This window comes from Solea solea, chromosome 16 (assembly GCF_958295425.1).
Source record: "Solea solea chromosome 16, fSolSol10.1, whole genome shotgun sequence".
NCBI lineage: Eukaryota > Metazoa > Chordata > Actinopteri > Pleuronectiformes > Soleidae > Solea > Solea solea.
This window is the reverse complement of record NC_081149.1, coordinates 13,491,246-13,517,239: the sequence shown is the minus strand read 5'-3', so window position 1 is coordinate 13,517,239 and position 25,994 is coordinate 13,491,246. Positions and strand designations below refer to the sequence as shown.

The 25,994-nt window shown below is 41.8% G+C and overlaps 1 protein-coding gene across 1 annotated transcript; it reads right to left on the bottom strand.

Annotated features, from left to right (window-relative positions):
• Position 1: 1 nt before the first annotated feature.
• Positions 2–24,960, bottom strand: LOC131475959 (protein tweety homolog 2-like). The gene is made up of 14 exons (XM_058654363.1): positions 24,454–24,960; positions 20,549–20,721; positions 17,687–17,798; positions 12,694–12,914; positions 10,401–10,496; positions 9,006–9,078; positions 5,645–5,714; positions 5,476–5,531; positions 4,121–4,213; positions 3,939–4,031; positions 3,140–3,282; positions 2,846–3,031; positions 2,690–2,760; positions 2–1,058 (listed from the first exon to the last, which is right to left on the bottom strand). The coding sequence occupies exons 1-14, from the start codon at positions 24,580–24,582 to the stop codon at positions 940–942; spliced, it is 1,635 nt and encodes a 544-aa protein (XP_058510346.1). The 5' UTR covers positions 24,583–24,960; the 3' UTR covers positions 2–939.
• Positions 24,961–25,994: the final 1,034 nt, after the last annotated feature.

Below are 25,994 nucleotides of genomic sequence, written 5' to 3'. Positions count from 1 at the left end.
GTAAATGGTTAAATTGTTATAATAGAGACAAATGACACAAAAACAAACAAGTCTCCATACAGCATTTGTTTTTTTTTTATGATGAAACATTTTTGTTTGACATGTCATCCAACGCAGAAAACAGCACACAGCAGTGGCTAGTGGCACTGGATTTAACACAGAATGTTATACTGACAACGTCAATTGTCTTTCAGTTTTTGTTTGGTGGCCTTTTTCCCAGAGCACAATCATAAAGTCCCGAATAGGAATTAAATCTCATTCTGCTGTGTTCATTTAGTCCGAGGGATTTTTTTTTTTCCCCCCACATGCAGCTGCAGTACAGTCATCAATTGCACTCCATAGTCACAACAACCAAGAGATCCTAAAGTGTGGCAAACCAAAATCAAGAATATCAACAGAGAAGCTTCTTTTGTGACAAGATTCGCTGTAGACTTTTCCGGATGTCTTACACAAAGGCCTGAAAAAAAAATCTATTGCTGCCAAACAAAAGGGAACTTTCACATCTGAGCATTTCACAGCAATCTCTCCTCATATTAAAATACTGACCACTGTGATCATATCCATGCAGGCCAAAAGATATAAAGGGAAAGCAAAACGTTTTTTTTTTATTATTATTATTTATTCAGTTTAAAAGGCTCTTACTTTGGCTGAAAGAAATGCTTAAATTTGAGCAACAGTATTTCCACACGTCATAACAACAATAACAGTCTTGAGATGAACCTCTACAGAGCCTCTCTGTCCAAACCTCCATGCAAGGCTTTCAGAGCACTGAGCAACTGGTGTGCACTGGTAAATCGCCTTATATGTCCTGCTTTCATGCCTCAGAGTGAGACAGCAGTTTTGTTGCTCCTGTAAAGATATGCCACGGAGACAGCCTCCAGGGTCAGAACACGGTCTCGTACAGCGCTTCTTCTGGAGAAGGATTCAGTGGGCGGCAGGCTACACCTGGAAGTCGGTCCCAAAGTGTCTGATCTGAGCGTCAGTCATAGATAGATAGGTGGTCCTCATACTGGGCGAATACTGTGAGGGGAAGCATAGACAAACACAGCTTAGCACATCTGTATTTCATAGTGTCATAGTATTAATAGGGGATGTCCCAATACTACTTTTTTGTGTCCAATGCCGATATCAACTGGAGTATTGGCCAATAGGAGTCCAATACAGTCATTTTTTGTGTTAACAACACATTTGTGCCGAGTCATTTCAAAGACATAATTCTCCAACTGTGTAACAGATATTGTTCTCCTAAAAAGAAGAATTAAACAGCCCAATCATGACTCAGCTAAAAATGTTTTTTTGCTGATTTTTATGTGTGCATAGTGAAGCATGCGATATATAAGATTTTTGGATTGTATCGAATTTTACATTTTTATATGTCCGATATCCAGTTATCCAGAAACCGATTCCCATCCCTAACTATTAAGTGGAACGTCGAGGAGTGTTTGCTGTGATTATGAGCTGCTCTTAAATGTGGAGGATGTGGATTTAGGAAATGTCGCTGAACAGGTGAAGAGCAGACATAAATATGTTAAGTTACGCTCACACAGAACAGTGCTTAAAAAAAAGAAAGGTCAATCAGTTGACATTCTGTCGGAACAGTTGGGGTTATAGGATAAATAAATAATAAGTGTTTCAAGGAGTGAAATGGAAATGACAAACCTAATGGAATCAGGAAAAGGTCGGACAAGAGATAACTTACAGTTTTTGAAAGGTCTGAGTCATTGAGGTTATTATTATTTTTCCTGTAAGATACGTTATTAAGAAACTACGAACATAAAACCCATAGATGAGATGTACGGCAGAAAAAAAGCAAAACAAACAAAACATCTTCACATGCTGTATTTCACTGCATGTGATGCGTTGAAGGGCGCAGTATTGTAAATTCATAACATCGGTTTGAAAAAACATGGATCTGTCTGCTGGAAATATCTCTCTCTCTCTCTCTCTCTCTCTCTCTCTCTCTCTCTCTTCTCTCTCTCTCTCTCTCTCTCTCTCTCTCTCTCTCTCTCTCTCTCTCTCTCTTCTCTCTCTCTCTCTCTCTCTCTCTCTCTCTCTCTCTCTCTCTCTCTCTCTCTCTCTCCTCTCTCTCTCTCTCTCGTCTCTCTCTCTCTCTCTCCTGCTGAAAAGGTGTTTCAAGTCTGTGGTGAGCTGTCAACACAGTTCAAGCGCCGAGTCAGCCATGCAAAGAGGAAAGTTAATGGAAGAGAAACTTCGCCTGAAAAGAAACTTGAATTTGAAAAGGTGAATTTACCAGTGTTATCTATTATTTATCTTCAGCTCTGGATACACATCACATGCTTTTCTTTCTTTTTTTAGATTATGAGCTCAACCAAAGGAAAGACCTGATGTGAGGAACAGGAAGCAAAACTCAGTCAACCCCTAAGACTGCGGCTCAATGTGCGCATTAGTCGTAAATCATGTGTGAGAAATAGCAAAACAAGCATTATATAGATGACTTATGGGTGTGGGCTAAAATGGAATGCACTTCTAAAAGTGGCCAGCAGAGAGCAGTCTTTCACCACTTGCAAAGCAACAAAACTCCTAACAAGATGCTGTCAGTGTGAGGATTTGTCCAGTGAAAAACACATGCGTATGTTTGTGGTGTATGCTTTCAGTTAGTGTCGCAGCAGTTTTAGGGTCTGTAATGCCCTCCCACTAGAGACACTAGAGCTCCATAGGGCCAACGCACCTGGGGATCCTCTCCCTATAAGTGGCACACTGTCATATCGAGGACTCCCTCCAAACAGCATGGATTGATTCCTGTGATAGAGAGAGGGGGAAATAATGATGGTAAGCGATGAAACACACAGATAAGAAACACGCCGTCATCATTTGTGTATCTTACATGTACTCAGGGGCCGGCACTGCATTGGAAGCAGATTGCGGCGGTGGATTAAGGTTGGACTGGCTGCCCAGGCTGCTGGTGTAGCTGCAGAAGCTGTGGACGTTGGACCTCCTCGGGTTGTAAGATATCCTCCGTGCTTGAGGGTTGAACGGGTCCTCCTCATCTATGTCATCGTACTCTCTGTCCCTGTGAGAGCGCGGCGCAGAGGGAAAACGGAGAGTGCGTGCGTTAACACTTTGCAGGAGTGCAGTACAGGCGGTGTGTAATGGGATAATGGGGTCGCTCTGTGCTGACCTGCTGCCCAATCGTGTCCACACTCGGAAAGTTGCACACAGCATGACGGAGAGCGCGCAGGCGGCCAGCAGAGAAAACAAAGAGAGGTAGATGAGCCCTTCCACCCCATCATAGCACACACCCATTAGGGCATCCACATAGTCCTAAAGAGACACAATACACACATTCATACAGTATGGTTCAACTTTGTGCTACAATAGTAGTGTACAGGGTGTACATCTACTCATCAACCTACAACTATAATATTTTTTCTCACGAAGACTAAACCTATTTTGAAAGTGCTGCACAGATAGCAGCTGCTTTATTTGTTGGAAGCTCAGACAGCACGTGTAATCAAAAAGGTGTCTGGAAAGGAGGATTTTTGTCCCCATATTAGGCCTGAATATTTATTTCCTTTGCTCGTCGCAGTTGAGTAACGCAAACACGACAAGCTCGACGTGTGCACACGCCGTCATTTTTGAGGAGAAACAGCCAGTCTAGCAGATACAAGCACGTACTGATGATTGTTATTGTTATTATATATATATATATATATAAATACATACACACAAACATACATACATATACATATATACATACATATATATATATATACATACATATACATATATATATATATATACACAGTATATATATATATATATATATATATATATATATATATATATATATGAACATGTCAGATTATGCACATTGCTGTGAGATTTAAAACCACTTAAGTTGGTGCTCTATGTGCCTTTGAGCGATATGCCACAAAACAGCCTTGTTGAAAAGCGTCCTGCTTGGACTCTGACCTCACCTTGTGTAGCCCGCGGCAGTCGAGCAAGGCTGTCAGCTGATGAACACTGAACTCTGTGGAGTTCAACAGTCTCTGGATCCCCAAAAGGTCTCTCTGTATATAACAAGGTATAGAACGAGGAGAGATTGAAACACACCCCCACTTCACAGTCTTGTGTGGCGGACTGTCAGCCCGCCACTTACCTCAGCAGTGGGGAAGATGGGCACAGAGAACTGCAGCAAGCCCTGGATCTGGATTTGCATGGTGGTCAGAGAACGTTGACAGATTGTCAAAGACTAGAAGGGAACAGGAAACAAGGGAACAAAATCACCCACCCAGCATCACACACACACAGTCAATCACCACAAACAATGAGGGGATCATATTAAGAAGAGTATTGTTTGGGAGCGGCATGTCAACAAGTCATTTGGTGTTAAGTAAGGCCACATTAATGCGCTTAACACAGAGGACACATCTCCAGACAGATAGGACCAGATTATCCTTTGCCACCAACCGTCTCGCCCACTAGTCACCTTCCCTCCTCCCACTACTGCCACTAAATCTCCGGCACAAACAAAAGAGCAATATTTATATCAACTAGGCCATAAGAGGGAAGATTATCCATAGCTACTTAACAAGCATTATTTTAATCCCTAAATGGATACTGTGACAATAGTTAACCAAACATGTGGATTTTAATAATTATTGGCCATGGATTAAGCTTTATTTAAGATTAAGCAATATATGCTGCACATGTAAAAACAATACACATTTAATAGAATACATGAGAAACTGTGGAGTCACACTGGTTTGAATTCACTATAATTCATCATATGACTGTCACTACACATCGGGTTCAATATTGGTGAGTGCAAAAGCTACTTCCCATTTCATGTTGATGAATTTGTTTACCACTCAATCCCCCAGATTAGCATCTGAGGCATCCATGTACCAAAGACTTAAATGTTAGCCTGCGTGTCTCTTTGCAGACGTTTAGTTTTAAAGCCATTACAGCTCCGCAACCTCCGTGTAATGACACTAATAAAAAAACAGACAAAATAAAAGACAGGGGGTTCTGTGCTACTCTCAGGATCAACGTCTGCTATCCTTGATAAATACATTTTCTTTCACGTCGCTCCTAATTTTTTTCCGCTGCACAGTTTTGGTGCGATGGCTGTATTGTGTGTATAGTTATATTCAAGGCCAATTCTTAATGCAGTTGGATTTCAAGCACCCCTAATTATCCTCTTGAGAAAGGATGATCTGTTTAAACTTTAAATCGATATCATTGGAAATGTTGAACACTAGTTGACCTCATCATGCGCGACAGAATACTACATAATAAGTAAAATTGAATATTCTTTTATCAAAGTGTATCACTTTAAGAAAAAAAGTTTATCATTTAAAATAAAGTAACAAGAAATATGTCATTTTTATAAGAAAAAGATGATGATGTAGCTGCCTGTTTTTTTTTTTTTTTAAAAGGAAAGGTAATTTTAAGAAGGCAACACAGAGTTTGAGTCTCAGTAAATAACCACTTTTGATATTTAGTCAATACCTGTTGGAAAGGGTTTGGTAGATTCGGACTGCAAAACAAATAATAGTGTGCAACATCTAGACGGTGAGAGAAACAGGGGAAGGAGAGAGACAGTAAAATGATGATTAGCATTATGCCTGCGTGACGTTCAGTAACGTGTAGCTGGTGTTTGGACACGCTTCTCGATTACCTGCACTGAGGACATCTGTGGTTTGGTTGACGATAAACTTGTCTGGAGACACGCAGAAGTCACTGGTGCCCTGGAGGGAAAACAACAACAACAACAACAACAACAACAACACACTGTCATCTGGCAATGTATACAAAGACCAAACGGAGAGCCGTGAACTAGACCCAGCTTCTTGAGCTTACCTTACAACAATATTTATCATTTAACTTTTGGAGAAAGTGATATTCACACAAATGCCTGTTCTCTCTCAACCGCATGCCTGTTTACATGCATATACAGTGTTTATTGCTATTTATTTGGCAGGTGACAAACTGAATTCACCCTTTTATACCCAAATTTGAGCCGGCTCACTGGGCTTCATCTCTGAGAAGTCAGAGATGAATTACAAGCATAACAATCAACCAGGAATGCAAGTAAATAACTATAATTTATTATTTATCTTAATCACGAAATAATGATGTGCTTCACTATTTGTTTTGGGTTTCTTTGTAAAACAGTTAATGGATAACAATAATGATTATATTTTAGCATTAAAAATATAATTTTGGTTCAAGAGCTTCTATATGAAGCTGTGGCATAACCCTTACATTGGGCGGTGGTGCTATGTAGCTACCCTTTTACCTTATGTGCACAGCAAGCTTTGCTGACTGTGAATTAAATCTGCAAAATATTTTGAATGCTCTTTCAGTTTGCCCTGAAAAACTACGACTGTATGAGCACAAACAATGAAAAACAAGTGTAAAACAACCACAACAATATACAAAGGGGTTTATAAGAAAAAACAAACACAAAGTCTCCATGTCCAATTCATACTTGGTGAAAGCAGCAGCAGCAGCAGCAGCCTGGCATTCACTTTAAATCAAGGAAATCAAGGAAAGAAGTCGGTTGCGTTGCTGCTGCAAAATCACTTACCAGAGGCTAATGCCACTTGTTTCTAACACTTGTTTCCACTGCTTTTCATGTCAGCCCCAATCAAAATGCATCCCGTGACATTCTCGCCGCAGTGAAGCTGGGCTGGAAAAAGACGCCACGGTAATCTATCTATCCCACTTCTGACAAAGCAATGATCAATAAAGAAACAAATGATGCACCGCAGTGCAACAAAGTAAACATGAGAAGATCACTACAGAACAAGCCCGAGACGCAGAACAGGCTCATCCAACCTACATGTTGTCTTTCTATTAAAAAAAAAAAAAAAAAAATGTATGCTACTTCCAATTTGCTTTCAAACTCTCAACAGCCCTCTGACTGTAATCATGTTTGTTTTTGACAAACACTGTGCAGCGACATGTCAGTAGTGCTGCTGCTGCTGCTGGATGTCAACCTTCATCTCCGTCTCATTATCTGAGCAGGGACGTTTTTATTTATGCTGCGTCTCATCAAACATGTATAAATGTATGAGTGTCTTTTTTTTCTTCTTTTTTTTCTAGGGCGCCATCGTCATATGCATTCCTTTTAAGTTGCACCACGCAGATGTTTTTTTGAGTCCCGATGTATGCGACAACTTCACTTGTTTCGCTTGCCCCACATTCAAATGCCACACTTCTGCTCTTTGATAATCCGCCACTGTGACGAGGACCGGGCTATCTGTCGGTAACAGAGCAGATACAGAATTGACCTCGGCTCACATGAGATGGTAAACAGTTTGCCAGAGAAACTGTTCCAGATAAGGGGGTCAGGGAGGTCACGTGACGGGTCACGTTCTACGACTACGAGCTGAGATAAGCCACAGATAAAGTCGGAAATATTGATAATCCGGGTCGACAACGCAGGGGCGTCGAGAGCCACAACACAGGTCTCCATTTCACACCCAAGTGATTCATTTCAGGTTGTAAACAACTGCCTCCCTGCTAATTCTGTTTTTATTCTGCCACTTGAAATGGCCGTCCAGATGCCAAATCCTGCAAGATAATCCCCCAGATGCCCGATCGCTCTGCAGGAGGCGAGACGATCGAGGAGAGGAGACAGGATGAGGAAAAGCCTGGAAGCTCGCGATTATTATGCATACCCCCCAGACATTGACCCCAATAAGAGATAAATACACTAAGCCCAAATGTGTTATACATGTCGTGTACGGACAGACGGAGAAAAGGAAATAAAGCGATGAATAACAAAAAAAAGAGAAGTAATTAATGTGAGACACGGCCTTGGATTTACAGTGCCAAGGCCAAAGGTTGATAAGCTAAAAAGCTGGGGGCTTAAAACCAGCTTTACTGCGTGACTGACCACAGGAAAGCGCCTGCTGTAAAATAAACACTTTTTTAAGAAGGAGAGATGCCCAAGAACATATTGACATTAATAACCTGATGAGTAACTGCACGGGGTGAAAAGTACAAGAATACAAGAGGACTGTGGCGTCTGGGGCCTGAATTACAAAGTGAGGTAATCTCAGTTTGGTTCTCTCTGGGTATCTGTTTCCACGCCACGGAGTTGTGTCAGACACGGAGCTGTTCACTCTCGAGTTTATCTACCCAACTGCAAAACATGTGCGTGGGAAAGACGCCGAGTCGTTTACCAGAGGTGACATCGTTAGAGCCATCACAGATCGAGATTATTGTTGTGAGAAACTGCAGAAACACTATGAGCAACCAACCGGAATTAGAATAAGGTTATAAGAGAGAGAGTATTTTTTTAATCCAGTGACAATACAAATATATAATAAATTAAAATCAGTGGGGACAGTGAGAGACATAAATGTTGCATTTATAATCCCATTTTGAACAGTGGGTGGATTATTATTCTCAATACAAAGCAACAGAGGGCATAGACTTTTAGCTTATTTATTCCGAGCCGCAACACCAGCGCTGTCACGAATGCTGCAGACAATGAAGGAGTGTGCAGAAACGCAGCTATTACAGTCATTACGCTGTTCCTTAGTTTGTTAGAGGCTGTGTTTTCACACCAGATTAGAGCCATGGAAAGCATGTTAAAGCAACATATATATATATATATATATATAAATAAATGTATCTTTGTTGTTCACTTTGTTGCACTTGAGAAATCATTACTCTTCTGTCAGGTCAGTGATGAGGTGGGTTATTAGGCCTGGGTCTGATCCTCTCTGACGTTACCATGGTGATCTACCCAAGTTTGAAGGGAACGCAGCTTTGCCAAACACAGGAAATTCCGGGATACGACAGTTAGCTAACCAACCCGCTAATCTTGCATCATGGTATACTGTAATCAGATCATAAATGAAAAAAAATAAATTAAATTTATATTTATATATATATATATATATATATATATATATATATATATATATATATATATATATATATATATATATATATATAAATACTGAGATAAAAGCGTGACAAGACTGTAAAGACTGTAAAGAAAAAAGTCGTTGTTTTCTCACCACAGCTGTAGCAGTGCCCGCTCCCAGTGAGGCCCAGCTCAGGATCAGAGACAGCGTGACAAAAGCCATGACCCTGAAGCATGACAGCAAATGGCACAGACGGGGGGGGGACACACAAAGGAGAAAGGAGATACAGACAAAGACAAGGACAGATGGGGAGAAAAAGATAAAAAGGTTTGTCTTTGTACTAGTGATCTTCAACTCCCTGCCCCAAGTGATTTCGATTTGATCTTTTTCAGTTTTTGCCTGGGATTTGTTGTCCTTCTACCAGAGGACAGCAGCCATAGAATAGACCAAACGGCTGAAATGAAATCAATTATGGGGGTGATACGCAGATAAATTAACTTCATTTTTTTATGACTCAGATTCTACCAAGGTAACGTGAAAGTTTGAAGCGGAAGATTCTTTTTTTAACGAGAAAGGTCTGCGTTCGCCGCTCACAGACGACTCCGCGATGACTTTCCGTCTCCGTCGCCTCGTCGTTGCTGCCGCGCTGAATTCGACGCTCGGCACTTTAATTGGCTGCACAACTGTCAGTCATGGACGCGTCAGGTGTCAATCCCCTGTGAAGATTTAGCGTCCATCGAAAACGGCCACATGCTTTGGCAGGTTGACCTCTTGTTTTTCTGCACCTCCTCTGTCTGAGCAGAGTGATGAGTTTAACAAGGTCAGAACATTGGAGGGGTAGTTAATGAAAAAAAAAGAAGAAAGAAGGAAGATCTCTTCACTATTAACTACAACGCCTTCGTGGCAACTGGCCGGAGCGAGAGAAAGTGCTGTAAGCGAGGGGGAGATAAACTGGGTAAAAAGAGAAAGAATGGGCCCCTGATGGACGTAAAAATGCTGCTCGGGCTTTGCCACTCAGCTGACTCCTCGGACCTTCTTGAAAGCACCAATAAAGCAGCCTGAGAGCACTTAACAATTAGTTAGGGGAGCAGATTCATCCTGCTCAGGCGATCAATAGGCATTAGTGAGAGCCATGTGAAGAAAGATCCTAAGCATTATCTGCAAACACTGACACACCGGCTGCACTAAACCCGACAGACACTGTAGGAAGTCTGGACCGAGGACTGGGCTCGTCAGACAGCATTGTTGTTTTCTACAGCACGACTGCAATTTACAAAAATGAAAGATCCCTCGTAGAAAAGCAAAAGAGTTTTCTGTTTGAGAGAAGAAACATGTACAAAGTCCATCTATTTGATCTCCCAAGTAAATCAATTATTGAGTTCCATCATCTTTGATATTTGAAGATGTAATTATATCACGGGCAGATTTAATGGAGTGACTTATTGTATCCGGTGCCAGAGTGACTGGTGCCCTGTCTGTGGTCAGAGACGAACTGGGATGTGGGAGGAGAGAGGAAGAAAACCAGATGAAAGGCAGAAAACTACATACGTGATAAGCAGCCATCGGGATTGCTTGGCCATCCCCAAGCACAAGGCCAAGCAGATAACCAGGTCCAGGATCAGCAGCAGCAGATACGTCAGCCATCTTATAAGACAGGAGAATCACACAGCAGCAGCAGCATTACAATCCTGATTCATTGTCTCACTCAACGCACACAACAAGTACTAGCCCCGGGAAGTGCTGGCCAGACATATGTTCACAAGTGAATGTGTGAGATCTGCGTGTGGTGCATCAGCATTCATGTCTCCTAGTTAGAGCCCATCTGTTTCAGGTCATTTCCAGCCTGTTGGTCTTAATAATTCAACACCACAAATCCATAGACATTAATTTTTCAGGCTCTGAAAATGTCCTTCACGGGGAAAAAAAAGGACCACACTCGGCGTGGACCAAAAACATGCAGGTGCTGATGACTCATTCTTGACTGAATCGAAAACTGGGCAGAATTGTTACTACGAAAAACACTGACCTTCAGGATGTTACACGGACAAGCCGATCCTTAATATACTCTATGTTGACGCCAACTCGCTGTGGCGCATGTGCAATGTTGTAGTAAATGTGTGCAACCGAGGTAAATATCATTCACACTTGCTACGAGACGAGGAGAAAATACAGCCTCGCCGTTCCTTCACTCACAGGAGAGGGTATCTGCTACCTGCTGCACTCAACTTCACTTGGGACAGGGATGAATTTAGAAAATGAATACCAAAGAGTGGGTATAATACTGGAAAACAGAGCAGTGTCACATGTTCCAGTAACACTGAGCTGGGCTGTAACATTGGCTGTTCATCAATAAAACTCTGCCAATAGGTCTTTCGTAACCCGATGGATGCATGAAATCCAATCAAGACCCAGGAGACGGGTATCAGAATGCACAAAGTGGCAAATGTGGTTCAAAATAAGCTCTGGGTTTGTGATAGAAAGAGCTCTCTTCCCCCGGTGGTGCCATGGTTGGAATATTTATGTATTAAATTTATGATAACAATACGTGAGTGAGTTAATACTGCAGAACCCTACGTGCACTCTTTTGATCTTCATTCCGTTGAGGCTCGCGCTTTGCAATTTTCTCAAATTTGGTCGTGCAGCATAAACAATCAACAGGTTGCACATTTGAACGTCTACGGCACTGTGAAATCTTGTGTTTTATGTGCTCAAGAAGAAAACGAGCTGCAGCGGCTCTGAAATTGCAGCTTTTGGTCGACTGTTGCCAGATATTTTATTCATTTTCGGGCAATACGGAGTCTGGGTATGATTGTTTTCTGTGTACCGGTCACTCTATCGTGTTTATTCTGACTGTAAGCTCAATTTGATTCGAGCATAGTTCTGGGGATGAAAATGTTTAGGGAATCTGACATGGAATGTTTACAGTATTTAAAGGAATACTTCACCGATTAGCATTTAGCTTTGTATTAGTTGAATAGTGGTAGTGTTTTTGAGAAAGTGTGCTTCCCAACCTCAGTTTCCCCTGAGTTGAGAAATATCTTCATTCATTTCTTTGTTACGTTTACATTCTGGGAATGAGGTCCCGTCGTCCTACGAGTGGGTCTAAAAGGTGCGGAATTAGCGTTGCAGTTTCAAGGCTCGGACCAAGTGTCACTGGTGGGCACGTAACAAAAAAAAAGAATGACGAGATTTCTCGACTCAGGGGAAACTGAGGTTGGGAATCACTATTTTTCAAAAATACTACCCCTATTCTAGTAATACAAAGCTAAATTCAAATCGGTGAAGTATTCCTTTAAGGTACCAATTCCAAAGGACAGACAAAGTTAGTGTCAGTATACCATAGTAACGGTTAATTAACCAATATAGTTGGCTATAGTCCTCCTGACTCTGCTATGCTCTTGTGTGCAATAAGGAACTCGGAAGCATGAAGGAAGCCAAGTCAGATGCTGGTGCTGTGGAAGGAGTTACTACTACTTTATATATAATCCCTCAAATAATCATGTTAGTTAAAAACGACATTATAAAAAAAATGGTATTTAACATACATGGGCAGCAAACAACACAACAATAATGATTCTCTAAATATCAAATGATGCTATATTCTGCAAGTGTTTAACCAGAAAGTTAAAGCCTCATTTTCAGCTTTCCTTTATTTAGCCATTAGGAGCAATGGCTTTTCCGGTCTGTGTTCCAGAGGGGATATCGATTAAACCCCATCTGCTCTGTGTCTGGTCTGGATCCCATACGGCCTCATCCTGAACACAATGTTTACTTCAGCCCCAAGAAGTCGAAAATACAATAATGTCAAACACCCCCGGGGAGTTGTTAAAGCTCCGCCCACCTGTAATACTCAACGAAGGCTGTCTGGTCAGCGATAGCCGACAAGTCCACGTCGGCTTTGCTCATGTCCGGCAGAGCTGTCAGCTCACGGATGACGTTGTTTACCATCAGCTGCATGAAGCTCAGAGCTTTGAGGTACTCGGGCTTTGTAGAAAAGATTTCATCCAGACGTTCCAGGTGCAGTTTGAGTCCAGTCTCCACATTACCCACAGATCCTGACACCTACAAAATAAGATGATAATAATAATAATAATAATAGTAATCGGGTAAGAGAATTAGAAACGAGGAAATGATATGGGTAACATCACGGAGGTGACATGTGAAGAAGAGTCAGGATGAAAACAAGGTCAGGGGGGGAAAAGGGAACAGAAATACATTCATAAAAACAGATATTCATAAAGGGAAGATTGGAAATGTATAGAGAGGTCAAAGAAGCAGAGGAGCATTCCCTCAGGAGCAGATTAACTTTTCCCTCTTTTACCGTGTGTTTTATTCAGATAAACAACGTTCGAGGAGAATACTGATCACAGCGCCAAGGAGACCTGTTGGAGGGGCCATTGATAGGGAGACGTTAAGTTGGAGGTGGCACGGTGGAGTACGTACATTTTACTTTTCCGCATGAACCGAAAAATGCGATGCAGTAAATACCTGCCTTTTTCATATTATCAGTGGAGCTAGAAATGGGGACAATTTAAGCCCAACGCTCACGGGGGGGGGAAATATTTTCTCTCTACCACAGCAAGACTAAAAAGAGAATCACAGCTACAACTGTTTGACCTACTTATGGGGCTACAGATAATTCAAAAGGCACAATTCACACTGTCACAGTAAACAAAACGGCTATTTTACTCAAAGTTCAGATCAAATATACGTTGGGCTTTTGTATTGTTTTACCAGAGAAGAATGGTTCTAGACGACATAGAGGAATGAGACCTTAAACAGAACATAACACACATATGAGAGGACCATTATTCTAGGAGTAGTGGTGGACACTGTCGCCTCACAGCAAGGAGGTCGTCGTTTCATATCCCGGTTCTCCCCATGTGACTCCAGCTCGCCCCCGTGACCCCTCAAGTGAAGGATAAAGCTGTAGACAATGATTTCTTTTTTTTTTCAATGACGTCTTTTTGGTATTTTTTAAAAAAAAAGGTATTCAATTTCATATGATGCATCAAACATATTGCATGTTTTTGACCCTTCTGTGACCATGACGTCGCCTGGCGACCTGTCCAGGATGTGACCCCGCCTTTCGCCCCATGTCAGCTGAGATCGTCCAATAACAGACGAGATCCACCAGCGCGTCGCATGTGTGCAACGTCAGCGTCCCAGTACCGTGACTCCCAAACGGCTGAATAACTGCCAGATATCGTCAGTGAAAGTTGTCAGAAAACCGGAGAAAGGGGCAGAAAGAAGCACTCACTCATTTAAGATTTTTTGACATTTCTGCAGGCATAAAATCAAAATAAATCCAGGCGGCCTGAATATCATGACGGCCATAATGAGGGTTAAAGAGGGAATTTTCTTTTTCACTCCATCAACTGCCATATAAAATCAATGTCAATCAATTTTTTTTTTTGTTTTAGAAATAAAGTGACATCCAAATCTGGCAATTTATGATAACACACACACATATCATCATCATCGGCTGTCAGTCAAGACATGTATGATTGTCACGTCTGCAGACGTGAAGACAGAAGGAATCATAGTAGCTGCCAATTAGTTGAAATTCTCCAAATTGACCAGTGAATGAAAAACAATGTTTTTGCATGTAGTGCGTCACCTTAACAGATGACAAATAACCACCCACATCACAATGACCTACTCACAACAGTGTGCTTAAGATTACACTGCGTAGGAGGTTTCACTAACTCTGAACAGATGTTGTTTTCTGTGTTGAAATATGCAGCACTTTTACAGTCAGTCCCACTTTCTTTATTTCTTTCTTTCTTTCTCCTCTGGCTCTCTATTACGCTCCTCATTTCTGCTCCTCATACTCTCCCCGAGTACCACTGTTCACTTTCAAGCGACGGGAACTCGCCACGAAAAGCCATGAAAACATATCTCAGTCTTCTCGACGCGACGCTGCCAACGCTTGATCGAATTCTACTGAGTAAATGCTTACGATGGCTTCTAAGAAAGAGTATCCATGTGGAGACGAGGCAAAAGAGCCAGGCCCATCCTCCACTCCGACACTCCCAAGGGGAGAGTATACGATTGCCAGTAAACTGCTCTCACTCCCCACCTCTAGGTTCATCATCTCTCACAACACCCTGAATCTTATCTTGCAAGCCGGTCTGTCTGAGTGTGAGAAATGGGATCCATCAGCTCACTGCTGTGGGTGATCTGCATTTCCCTAATCGGAACCGTCCTGTCTCCGTTTGAAAATGGATAAAAAAAAACTCACTTTTACTGCGAGCGAGTCGCGCGACGGCTCCTCTCCTTCTATCAAGGCCTGCGCGTTAAATGAGACTGACTGATTGGCCCACAGCGGGCCACTTGGCCTCCGGTGACTTTTATAAAAATGTGAAATTCACAGTGTCGTCTGTGACGCCGAAACAATGTACACGAAGTGGAGTAAAATGATATCTGGGCAGGCTGGTGTGTGTGTGTGTGTGTGTGTGTGCGCGTGTGGTGCAGTAAGTGGCAATTTGTCTCAGGACTCACAAGACAGCTTTCGCTTTCAAAGAGGAAGTGCGCTAATCACAGTTGAAATTTCAAATGCGTGTGGTGTGACTGCTGTGTTTCCTCATCCATTGTCTCCTGAAGAGCTCTTAATAGCACAATGGATATGTATGGCTGCGAAGAAGAAGAACGCATGTGAACGATCCACACTTCCAAAAGGGAATCATCACAACTTTCCCTCAGCGACAGACAAGGATCCCCCTTTTGGAGAGTGCGAGAGTGCATATTTTACTTAACAAGCCATCAAACTGCTCTTATAGAGTAAATCACAAACCTCGCGGGAGTCTCGTGGAAAAACAAGAGTCGGACAAACCTGATATCAACTCTGCGAGTGAAATGGAACAAAGGAAAATAAAATATATTGAACTACTGAATGGACTACTTAAGATCCAGGTTAATAGAAGCAAACATGAGGGGGCAATAAACCCGTTTAGTAAAGCAGGAGAGAACAGAGGAGATAATATGCTTTCATTCTCAAGACTAAAAACACAAATGCAATGTACTCGACTCTCCAAGTAGAGTACATTACATCAAGCTATGGTTTTTCAGAGTGAGAAAGCCTCGGTTCCCGTGGGGGAACATACGCTTCTCATGCAGCCACAGTATACTCCATCATGCTACAGTATCAAATCAATAGCATGCAGCCACGGAGACAGTCAGGGGGCATGGATGTGAATTCATCGAATTTACCTCGTATACTGGATCCAGAAAGTTCTGCAAACTACACCACTTTAGCAGCTTACTTGGGACACTAAGCTGAAACTAATGTCATCTAACGGAGCGGGCGTGAAAGAAAGCCTTCCGTCTCCGAGCAGATAACCTTCAGTCTCTGTTCAAACGTTGTTTTACGGAGGCATTTATTCTAATGTGCTGTCTTCCCTATTGCTGCCGAATTGCATTGCACTTCACTGGAAAGAAAATAAACTTCACACTCGGCGTCCGCCACAACGCATGTCCTTACATTACTCTAACATGTGTGTGTGTGTGTGTGTGTGTGTGTGAGGCCTCTTAGTGGATGTGTGATATGATATGGCCAAGCACACACACACACACACTCACATATAAAGTGCCCACAAATACAGAAGAGTAGGCTCAGAGAGATGAAGAGGGGAGAGGCTTAACATCCATTAATGCACTACAGATGGAAGTTAATCCTCTTCTTCCTCATTGTGATTATTGCTTCTCTGACTCCCCCCACACACACTTATTCCCACTGCCTCTTCCCCCACTAAGCCTCCCAAATAACTTCCCTGAATGCAGGTCAGGAGGTGCACGGGGAAACAATCCCCATTAACAAATCCCGAGGCAGCCGCCACCTCGATTCCTTCACTGTGACGAAAAGCGGACCCAGAGCCGCGGCATGTGGGCACTTCTCGGAGACAGATGTCCACCCCATTAATAAAGGCGGAGCTCCGGCGTCTAACAGCTGTAAATCAGCGCTTCCTGATGGAGTGAGACGCAAGCAATGAAAAGAGTATGCTTTGTGCCACCGCGGCCGATAAAATATGTCGGCAATTATAAAAAATAAAAAAAAAACACTCCGTGAGATGTAGGAGATTAGCAGTCGTTCACAGTAAAAAACGAGCGTTCATACATCTTACACCTGTGACACATTTACTGCCCAGTCAGCTTGCAGTGACTCAGCTGTTAAATTGCAAACGTACGTAATGGGAATCACTTTGGCGACGACGGTTAAGCTCCATCTTACACCTCGTGACTCAAAGATAAAAAAGATGAGTGCAAGTGTTTTTAGTAAAGACTGTCATTTTCCCATCCGGCACCGACTATGTTTAAAAAGCAAGAGCGCTGTGCCGTAACGGAGCAACCGTGGTAATCCCGATCTTAACATGAGATGTGGTTCAGCACATTTGAGGCAGTGACAACCCAGAATGTTGGACTTGGACCTTTTTTTATACTATTTGACGGATTATTCATTAAAATAGAAATATACCATGGTGCAGGTGCTCCTAACTCTCAGAGACAATGGGAGGTGTTTCGTTAAACCCCCAAAACACGCATGGGTAGTGAAGAGTACGTTTCTTTTTGTATATAAAAGTGCTAAATGATTGAATTAAGACTAATTGCGACCATTTATGACAGGAATTGCGATTGCAATACAATTTTTACGTCATTATTCTTATATTCATTAAAAAAAAAAAACATATTTAAAATAAAACATTTTGGCTGCTTGTGATTTGAAATGGTCTTGCAATTTCGATACCATTCCTTATTCAGCCCTAGTGCTTATTACATTAAAATAAATCCCTTAATATTAATAATGACACACTGGAGGACGCAGTGAGTAATCTCACCAGATTATTGATGCCCCCCAACGTGTGATTGGCACTGGAGAGTGAGTAGGTCAGCTGGTACACCCCATCGTTGGTCTCACTGTTACCATAGAAACCCACTCCTACAGCAGAACTGCGGAGAGAGAGAGAGAGAGACAAAAAAGCAAAGGAGAGATTCAGATCACACTGCTAATATGATAAAGAGTGAGCGTGTTGTTTGTTTTATGATGCAACTTGTTGATAGTGGACTGCATGGGGAGTATTAGAAGATAATTAACACTAAGAAATCCTAATTTCCCAAAGGGGAAACATTAAGCCTTTAGAAGAAACTCAGTATTATGCACGACACCAGTAAAAGCTCCGTATTGTCTTATATAAACTTTATTACTTGACATTCATAAACTAAAACATGCCACTGGCAACTGAAGACTAATGAACAAATGCATGAAGTGGAAATATAATACATTTCAAACACGTCAGAGACAGAAATGTCAAACGTCCGTTTCCTGCTTCCTCCTCATTCTTGGCTCAAACCACATCAGAATTCTGCTCAGCACCTGAAAAGGGGGTATCAAAGTGGATTAAACAGAATCCCCATTCCCCCACTCTGCTACAGCCTTCTGTGACTGTCTCTGACTCTCTGTAATAGTGAGGATTAGAGTCCTAACCCCAGAGTCAGTGTGCCCTCACTGCTTACGGCGTCGACTGACATGAGCAATGATACAATTTCAACACACTTCATCGTGGCAAAGTCAGTCTCGGAGGTTAATGGCACGTTCAGCCAGATTTTGGGGGCATTTTGCATTGCCACAGGAGAGCGCTCATAAATCACACTTTGGACAGCAAGAGATCAGAGCAGGATGTTGTGGGATAACTGCGCTGCAAAACCCCCACCCCCCAACCCCAAATCTTGCAGGTTAACGTCACCCTCCTCCTCCTCCGCAGTGAGACAAAACAAGGCAACAGAGGAAGTTGATCGAGTTCCGAGAGAGGACGTTGAGGCGTATTTTATTTTAGAATTGAACACATCCTGTGACACTTATGTGCACAGGTGTGTGCTTCTATTGTGTTCCACCTGTTGCTGTAACCTTGTAAACATAATGCAATCCACAGCTTGAGTGTGATGTGTTCAAATAGTTCCCTCTCATTACGATTAAGGCCCCAGAGGGCAATTTTCACACCAACCTGGGAAGAGAACAAAAAAGGAAATGAGAGCAAAAAAAAAATCCTCAAAACTCACCGTTCACTTTGTTAAAAAGGAAACAATCATTTCATTCTCCACTTAAAAACATTTGTGTTGCAGTGGATCTGTACTGGCCTGTACAATGAGCTCTTCATTAACCCTGTGGCTAACCGAGTGACACGTCAGTGACAATAAACACCCACTAATGATACAGCAGCAAAACAGTAATGACACCATCATCGGGCAGCGTAGCCTCAAGGGAAGCATTACTGTTTTGGCTGCTGCGGATAGAGGTGTTAAAAGAAACCCACACAATAAACAGCAGGTCTCATGCACACGCACCCGTCAGGTTCTTTACTGCTTTTGTTCCCGTGTGTATAGATGTCTTCACGGCACACTGGGAGACAACTAGGACGCTGTACTTCAGTGTTCACACTGTGTTGTGAGCTGGGAACTAATGGCTACACAGGATAAAATGTTCATGAACGAAAAAAGACCTTGATTTTCTCGACCGAGGCCGGTGTAGTGCTTCTAGATCAGGAGCACTACACAGACAAGCTCAGCGAGTTAAGGTCTGTTTTTATCCTGAACATAACTTTACTCTCCTGGAGAGTGAACTGCAGCATCTCTTAAAAGGTCCAGTGTCTCATGGTCAGACTGCAGTGGACCAAGTGGATTTTTTTTTTTGCATTTTCCATAAGGAATAGTGCCAAAATAACCATTCCATTTATTGGTACCCTTCCCTTGGGGTACCAGAGTAATGGTACGCTACAGTAACCCGTACTGTACCATGATGGAAACGTGACAAAACCCAAAAAACAGTCCATAATATCTACCAGTAAACCCTCCTGTGAGAAATTCTGCGGTAAACCTTAATCTTTCCTTTATATCAGTGCAATTTATCTAATTTAATCTATTGGTAAACAATCTGATCTTTCTTAAATTACATTAAAAAAAGTACATCTGAACTTTGCGGGGGCCAAAAAAAATAATTACAGTCAAATGCAGTGTGTTGCAGATAAGGATTTTTTTTTTTTTTTTTGCTTTGCACAGCTATGCATCTCCTCCTTATTTCTGGTCCAGCTTCAAAGAGGTTGCAGAGATATTTAACAAGCATATCATTGTTAAAGCAGACAGTCCATAACTCAATAACGGCACTGATCACGTTATGCAACAAATGATTAGGTAAAATTTGAATTATTCAGTGGTTTAATCCACAACACCTAGACATTTTGTCCATGGATTGAACCTTTTAAACCGGACGTCGTGTGCAGTGCGGCAGTTTACTTGTTGACCTACGTGTGTGTGTGTATGTTGACGTCCACTGGAAGCACTTTGAGCAGAGACCAGAAAACAACAGCTCCTTTGCTAAGCAGCGTCATGCCCAGTCACTTAGCATTTACAACAGAGCTTGTGTGCTGCATCTGTGGTTTGGTAAGGACGCAGAAAACTAACAACGTTAAAGCCCAACACTTGTCACAAGTTGAACACAGATCTGAACCCAAATTCAATCAAGCCTGTTCAAGGGGAATCATTCATTTCTGCCAGGATCATTTTTGTCATTGTATTTCAGTGCATTTCATCCATTAATCTTTTCATTGTTTGTGCCAAAGTAGATGCCTCAAAAAAAAACAACACAATCACATGTAAAGCTGTGTCTTGTGATAGCACCATGACATTATTTATCCATTCAGACTCACCATATGATGAGGCCTGTGACAACAGCCGCCCATGTGACACAGCGGCTACTGGGTCTCTTTGTGTCCTCGTCCATGTCCTTGCGGCAGCAGCAGACACAGACCAGGTATGCGGCCAGGACCAGGAGGCTCAGACCCAGACCCACGGCACCGACACATGCCAGAATTATCAGAGACTGAGGGCGGGAGAGTGAGGAGAGAGAGAGAAGATGCAGAAGGACATGAACTGAAGTCAACACAATAAGTCATTTCAAATTAAATTACACTGACATACAGTATTCCCCCAAGAATTCAAAAAGACATTCTATCCAATTTGAAAGGAATGTATGACCCCACCAAAGTTCCATTTGTCTCTTACTCTTATTCTTCTTGGAAATAATATTCTTAAAACTATAGATCGGAGTGAAGGTTTCTATTTGTACGCTGCCTGTATACATGTTTGTGGAAAGACATGTTGAACCTGACTAGGATAATAACACAAGCACAAACTCTCCCGATAATAAATATGAAGGTCAGAAACGTGTGCCGGGAGGACTGATCTATAGGAGGTACAAGCACTGCACCTCATTCAGCACATTTTTCTGTGCAAATCCACAAAAAAACAAACTGGAAAAGGGTCTATTTTTGTATGCTAAAGAAGACTTTTTATCTCTTTATCTGTTAAAAAGGAAAAATACATCTGTATCCACTCCCAAAAAAAAAAAAAATTCTACTTTTCCACAGAATTTCATGGAAACTGGTTAAGTAGTTTTTGAACTTGTAACAGACAAACAAACAGCAACAGATAACATATCCTCCGTGGCTATCAAGTGTGTTATCGAGGTGTCGCACAGCCCGAACAGTATCACACAACACTCGTGTGTGGAGATGGTTGTGAGGTCAGCGTTCGTAGCTACCTCACCTACAGTAAAGGGAATACAGACTGAGGCTGGTGGTCTTGGGACAAAGAGAGAATCTTCAGAGAACCTTGATTTTTTTTTTTTCTTCTGCCAAGTGAGAACTTGGACTGTGGCTGAATGGAAAACAGAAACGATCTGAGGCTGTGGGATTGGGGGGGGGGGGGAATCATGTGATACTGTGGCTTTCATTCGGTCTTGTGATTTGTGAGAGTAGAAAATATTTAAAGCCTGGAGGACTGAGGGAAACAGAACACTGATGCAGAGGACGTATAAATAAACAGCGTTTTGAAACGGTCTGTATGGACCCGGTGCAGAGGCAGCACTCGGCAAAAAAGTTCATTGTTTCATCATAAATCCATACAGACCTTGAAATGCATAGCAGAGCTGCTACGGTCATTGCAAAAATAAAGAGAACACAGAGTTCCACGGTAAAGAATTTTGCATACTTTCATGGTTTAGTTCCACATTATTAGGGAAATTTCTCTGGTCATTACTTTGAATTACAACAAGAAAAGTCATGTGACCGGCGTATTAAGAAAACGTCCTTATTTTACGCAAGCAAGCAACATTACTTCATTTGTTTGACTTCCCCCAGCATCTCAAAAACAAATCCATATGGTATTGCAAATGCAAATAATCAGGTGTTGTTCATTATAAAGATAATTTTTTTCGGTTCAATCTGAAAACATTTGGTTAGTTTAATACTATCCAATCTAAAAGCAAGACCTTGAGTTTCCAGGCACATTTTAGTGCCCTGAAATAAGAGTCTGGGTCTCATGGATTATCTGGAGCTATTTCTTGAAAACAATGTCCATTTGGATGACAATGACATTAAGAAAACTAAGAAAAATTTATTGTCTTGCTTGTTTTTCTTATGTAGGTTTGCAACTTCAAAAAAAACTAAACATAAATAGGACTTTATCTTTTGGTTTCCTCCTGAAGCCAACCAGGAAACAAGAAAATATTGAACAGCCACAAGGGGGGGGGGGGCAATGCCACTGGTTGCAAAAAGGAAAATTAGTAAACACTTTCCTGAGGAGCTAATGGTCTCAATCGCTTTAGTTTCAGGTTTCCTTTCACAGCACATACTGGTGATGGAACTTATTTTGCCATTTAAAGGAAAATAGACAATAAAGTATAGCACCAGTGAGAGTCTGGTTGCAGGGGATGTCTGTGAACTTCCATTTGCAAAACACTAACATGGCGCTGGTCAAATAATGAATCTCAAGGCTAGAAAACAGGACTTGATGTCATGTCACTACCAGTTGCCACTTTGCCATTGAATCAAATCAATGTGTGTACGACCTAAGATCAACCTGACCTTAAAAAATACCAATATTCTCACAACTTCACCGAAACTAAACTATACGGTCTACACCAAGACGTAAGATTGATTGCAACTTAAACCATGTACTGGTTTAAGTACTGAAGTGATGACACTTGAGCTGTCCCAATTTAACTGGCACCAAGGCCACAACCTTAATCCAATGATTGTTAATCACTCGGGAGCTTTTTTTAAAGACACAGAAACGCTGTGTGTGGAGGACGCTTTCAAAACCTAGATCTCCTGTCACTACAGCTCAGTTCAAACCCCTCATGAGAGTGAACTGCTGCTAGATCCACTCTTTCCTCTAATTTTCCACTCCATTGTTTTGTAATTAGATATGCAAGCGCTTCAATTTCCGGGAGCAAACACATGAGAGGGAGGATAGGAGCGACAGAGATGGAAGACTACAGTGTCATTAGTCGGTCAAAAGTCATAGATCTGTTGTGGAAAGACCTCAGTAGATTGACCTCTGGGTAAGAGGTCATGAGATAACCCATGGTGATTTTAATACTTAAAAAGAGAGACACGTGTGTGTATTTAGACGTGATGTGTGGCAGGAGGTCGTTTTTCAGCATACACTTAGACCGGAAACGCTGAACTCATCCAGTATGTGGAGGGGAAGTTTTGAGAAAATAAAGACAGCTGTGAAACTCACCTGCATAAATTATATTTGACATTCATATTTCCATCAATAGCATTATAATAATTCAAAATATGCTGATTTAACGTTACATTTGAAGGGGAGAAAACGCGACGGTTTTGGATGTTTTTACCACAGCGTGAACTTTTCTGCCCATAGATGAAAATCACAGATAACTGGTTTGTTCAACATTCACTCAGGGGCAAAAAATGGATCTTTAATTATGTGACATTTATCACAACTATTATTGAAATGGCTCGATTTGGAAAAGTGTTGTTGTGATAACCCCCAGTAGTCATATCATATCACCCGGCCTTGTTAAAACCATTCCCATCTTATCTCATCACACAGTTTTATTATATAATAACCCCAGTCAGTCCCCATCATTAAACATGACAATCTGTGACATTTACATGGCATCCACTTGCTGGATATCTGTACTCAAGATGAATTATTATAATCATTATTATAATATGTTTTATACACCAGGGCGTCTTCAATCAAATCTCCGGGAAAAGAAACATTTGGAGCAAAAAGTAAAACCAAATCCTCACTTTTGCAGAGAGGAAACTCTTCATAATGTAAGGTTTAGGTTGTAGGTGTAGGTTTGTTGGCAGTGTACGATAAAAAAAAAAAAAACATTATTCCTACTCATTTGGATGTTGTTTCAGTGTATCTGAGATATCATGCGTGATCAAGCACATATGTGGTTCTACATAATGGTTAACCACATGTAATATGAGCCATCTTTGTTAATACAGGTCATGTGTCGTCATGTGATTAGTGCAGCGCAGTGTGGCATCTTACAGAGCTCTTATATCGCTTGCTTCCTGAGGGGGGAGCTGCACCGATGCTCCACACTAACAGTTAAAAGACAGAAAATCACGCTTGTTTCCGTCACTCAACAAGGCAGTTTGTCTCGAAACTACTTTCGTCTCACCGGTGCACTGACACAGTGGACGACAAGGACGGCGCACGTGTTTTGTGACGAGGTTCTCCACAAACGGCGTGCGCTTTTACGCACAGGTGCAGTGACACGTACCTCCTGATAGCTTGCCTCCTCCGGTTTGAAAGTGTTGTCGACCGACTGGAAGAGGAAACTGAAGTGTGGGAAATTGTGCAGCCAGTATGTCCACCACGGAGCAACGTATTCAAGTCTGACAGTGGCCATCACTGCTTTAAAAAACAAACAAAAACAACAACAAAAAAACTAGACCACGGGCAGCGGCACGCTCTTCCGTTGGAGATCTTTTGACGCTCGAATATTCCCAGATTTTATGAGAAAAGAAAAGAGTCGCGACTTGAATTGCTACCGACAATTAAAGTAGAAGTTGTTTATTTGCCATGGCACCCTCGGGGCAAGGCCGACTATCACTACTCCCCGCTCCAGCTCCCATAGCTGTGCGTAAACTGCTATGTTGCGCCACTAATGAAAAGTATACAGCTTCACTGAGGGCCGAGCGTTTGTATCCGAGACACGGGATCGAGTGACGACATGAACCTTCCCTCCTACAACAAAGAAGGCGTGACGACCACGCCACTTTCCAGTTTAGTGGCTTGAGGCCTTTATTATGAAAAGCCAACAGTGATGGTGTCTGATAAACACACTTTATACAAAATAAAGACATTGTCTGCACTCACTTTGCAAAATGAACTTTTTTTTTTTTTTTTTTAATTCAAACACAGAGAGGAAGACCACCTGGCGACAAACTTCTCATTATATGTATCTATTTTTTTGATAACACAATAAAAGTGAGTCACATAAAATAAAAAAAAAAACCGCTGTAAACCCTGTCTGGCCTCGACTTGTGAAGCAGTGGTGGTCCAGTGTAGTATTTATGACTTCTGCTGTTAATGTCTGACCTCTTGTGGACAATGAGGTGCACTGAGGTGAACACTAATGAGCAGAGTAATGAGATGTTGCAAACACTTGCACACAATGTTTGTTCGTTTGTTTGTTTCTCCTGCGCTGGAATCATGGCAACAACTCCTTTGATAATGTTGGATTTTATTTGTTGAATGGCGAAGCAATGCGGTTTGAACTCACTTCCCACTGCAGGAAGACGGTTGAATAAACAAACCCGTTTTGTGCAAAAGTTGAGGTGAGACACAGTTCATCTCCATAAAAACAAGCAAAACAGACGAGTAAGTGGGAATCTTGAGGTTCATAGGTGTATTTATTCCAGCAAACTGCAAAGACGAGGCGTGGTATACTGTGCATATGGACCTTAAATTACGCACCAGGACACTAGAACCAGGACACATCAGAATGCAACTTTAAAAAATTCACATTCAGCTTTAAAGGGCAGTAAAAGCGTCTGCTGTAGACAAAGTTGATGCCAGTGCTAATGTGAGTGTGATTTCTCAAAGTGTCTTTAAACTGTTGCTGCTGCAATCTGAACCCGAGCAGTTCAGGTGACAGCTGACAGTTACTGTACATATATAGTATTTGAAATAATGAAAAGAAAATGTTAATAGATGCAGTTTTAGAAAAGTGCAGACAACGTTAAGTGCCAATATTCATATTCCTCTAATATTTCTTGTGAATTTGCAACAGAAGCATCAAGGACTTTAAACACCATT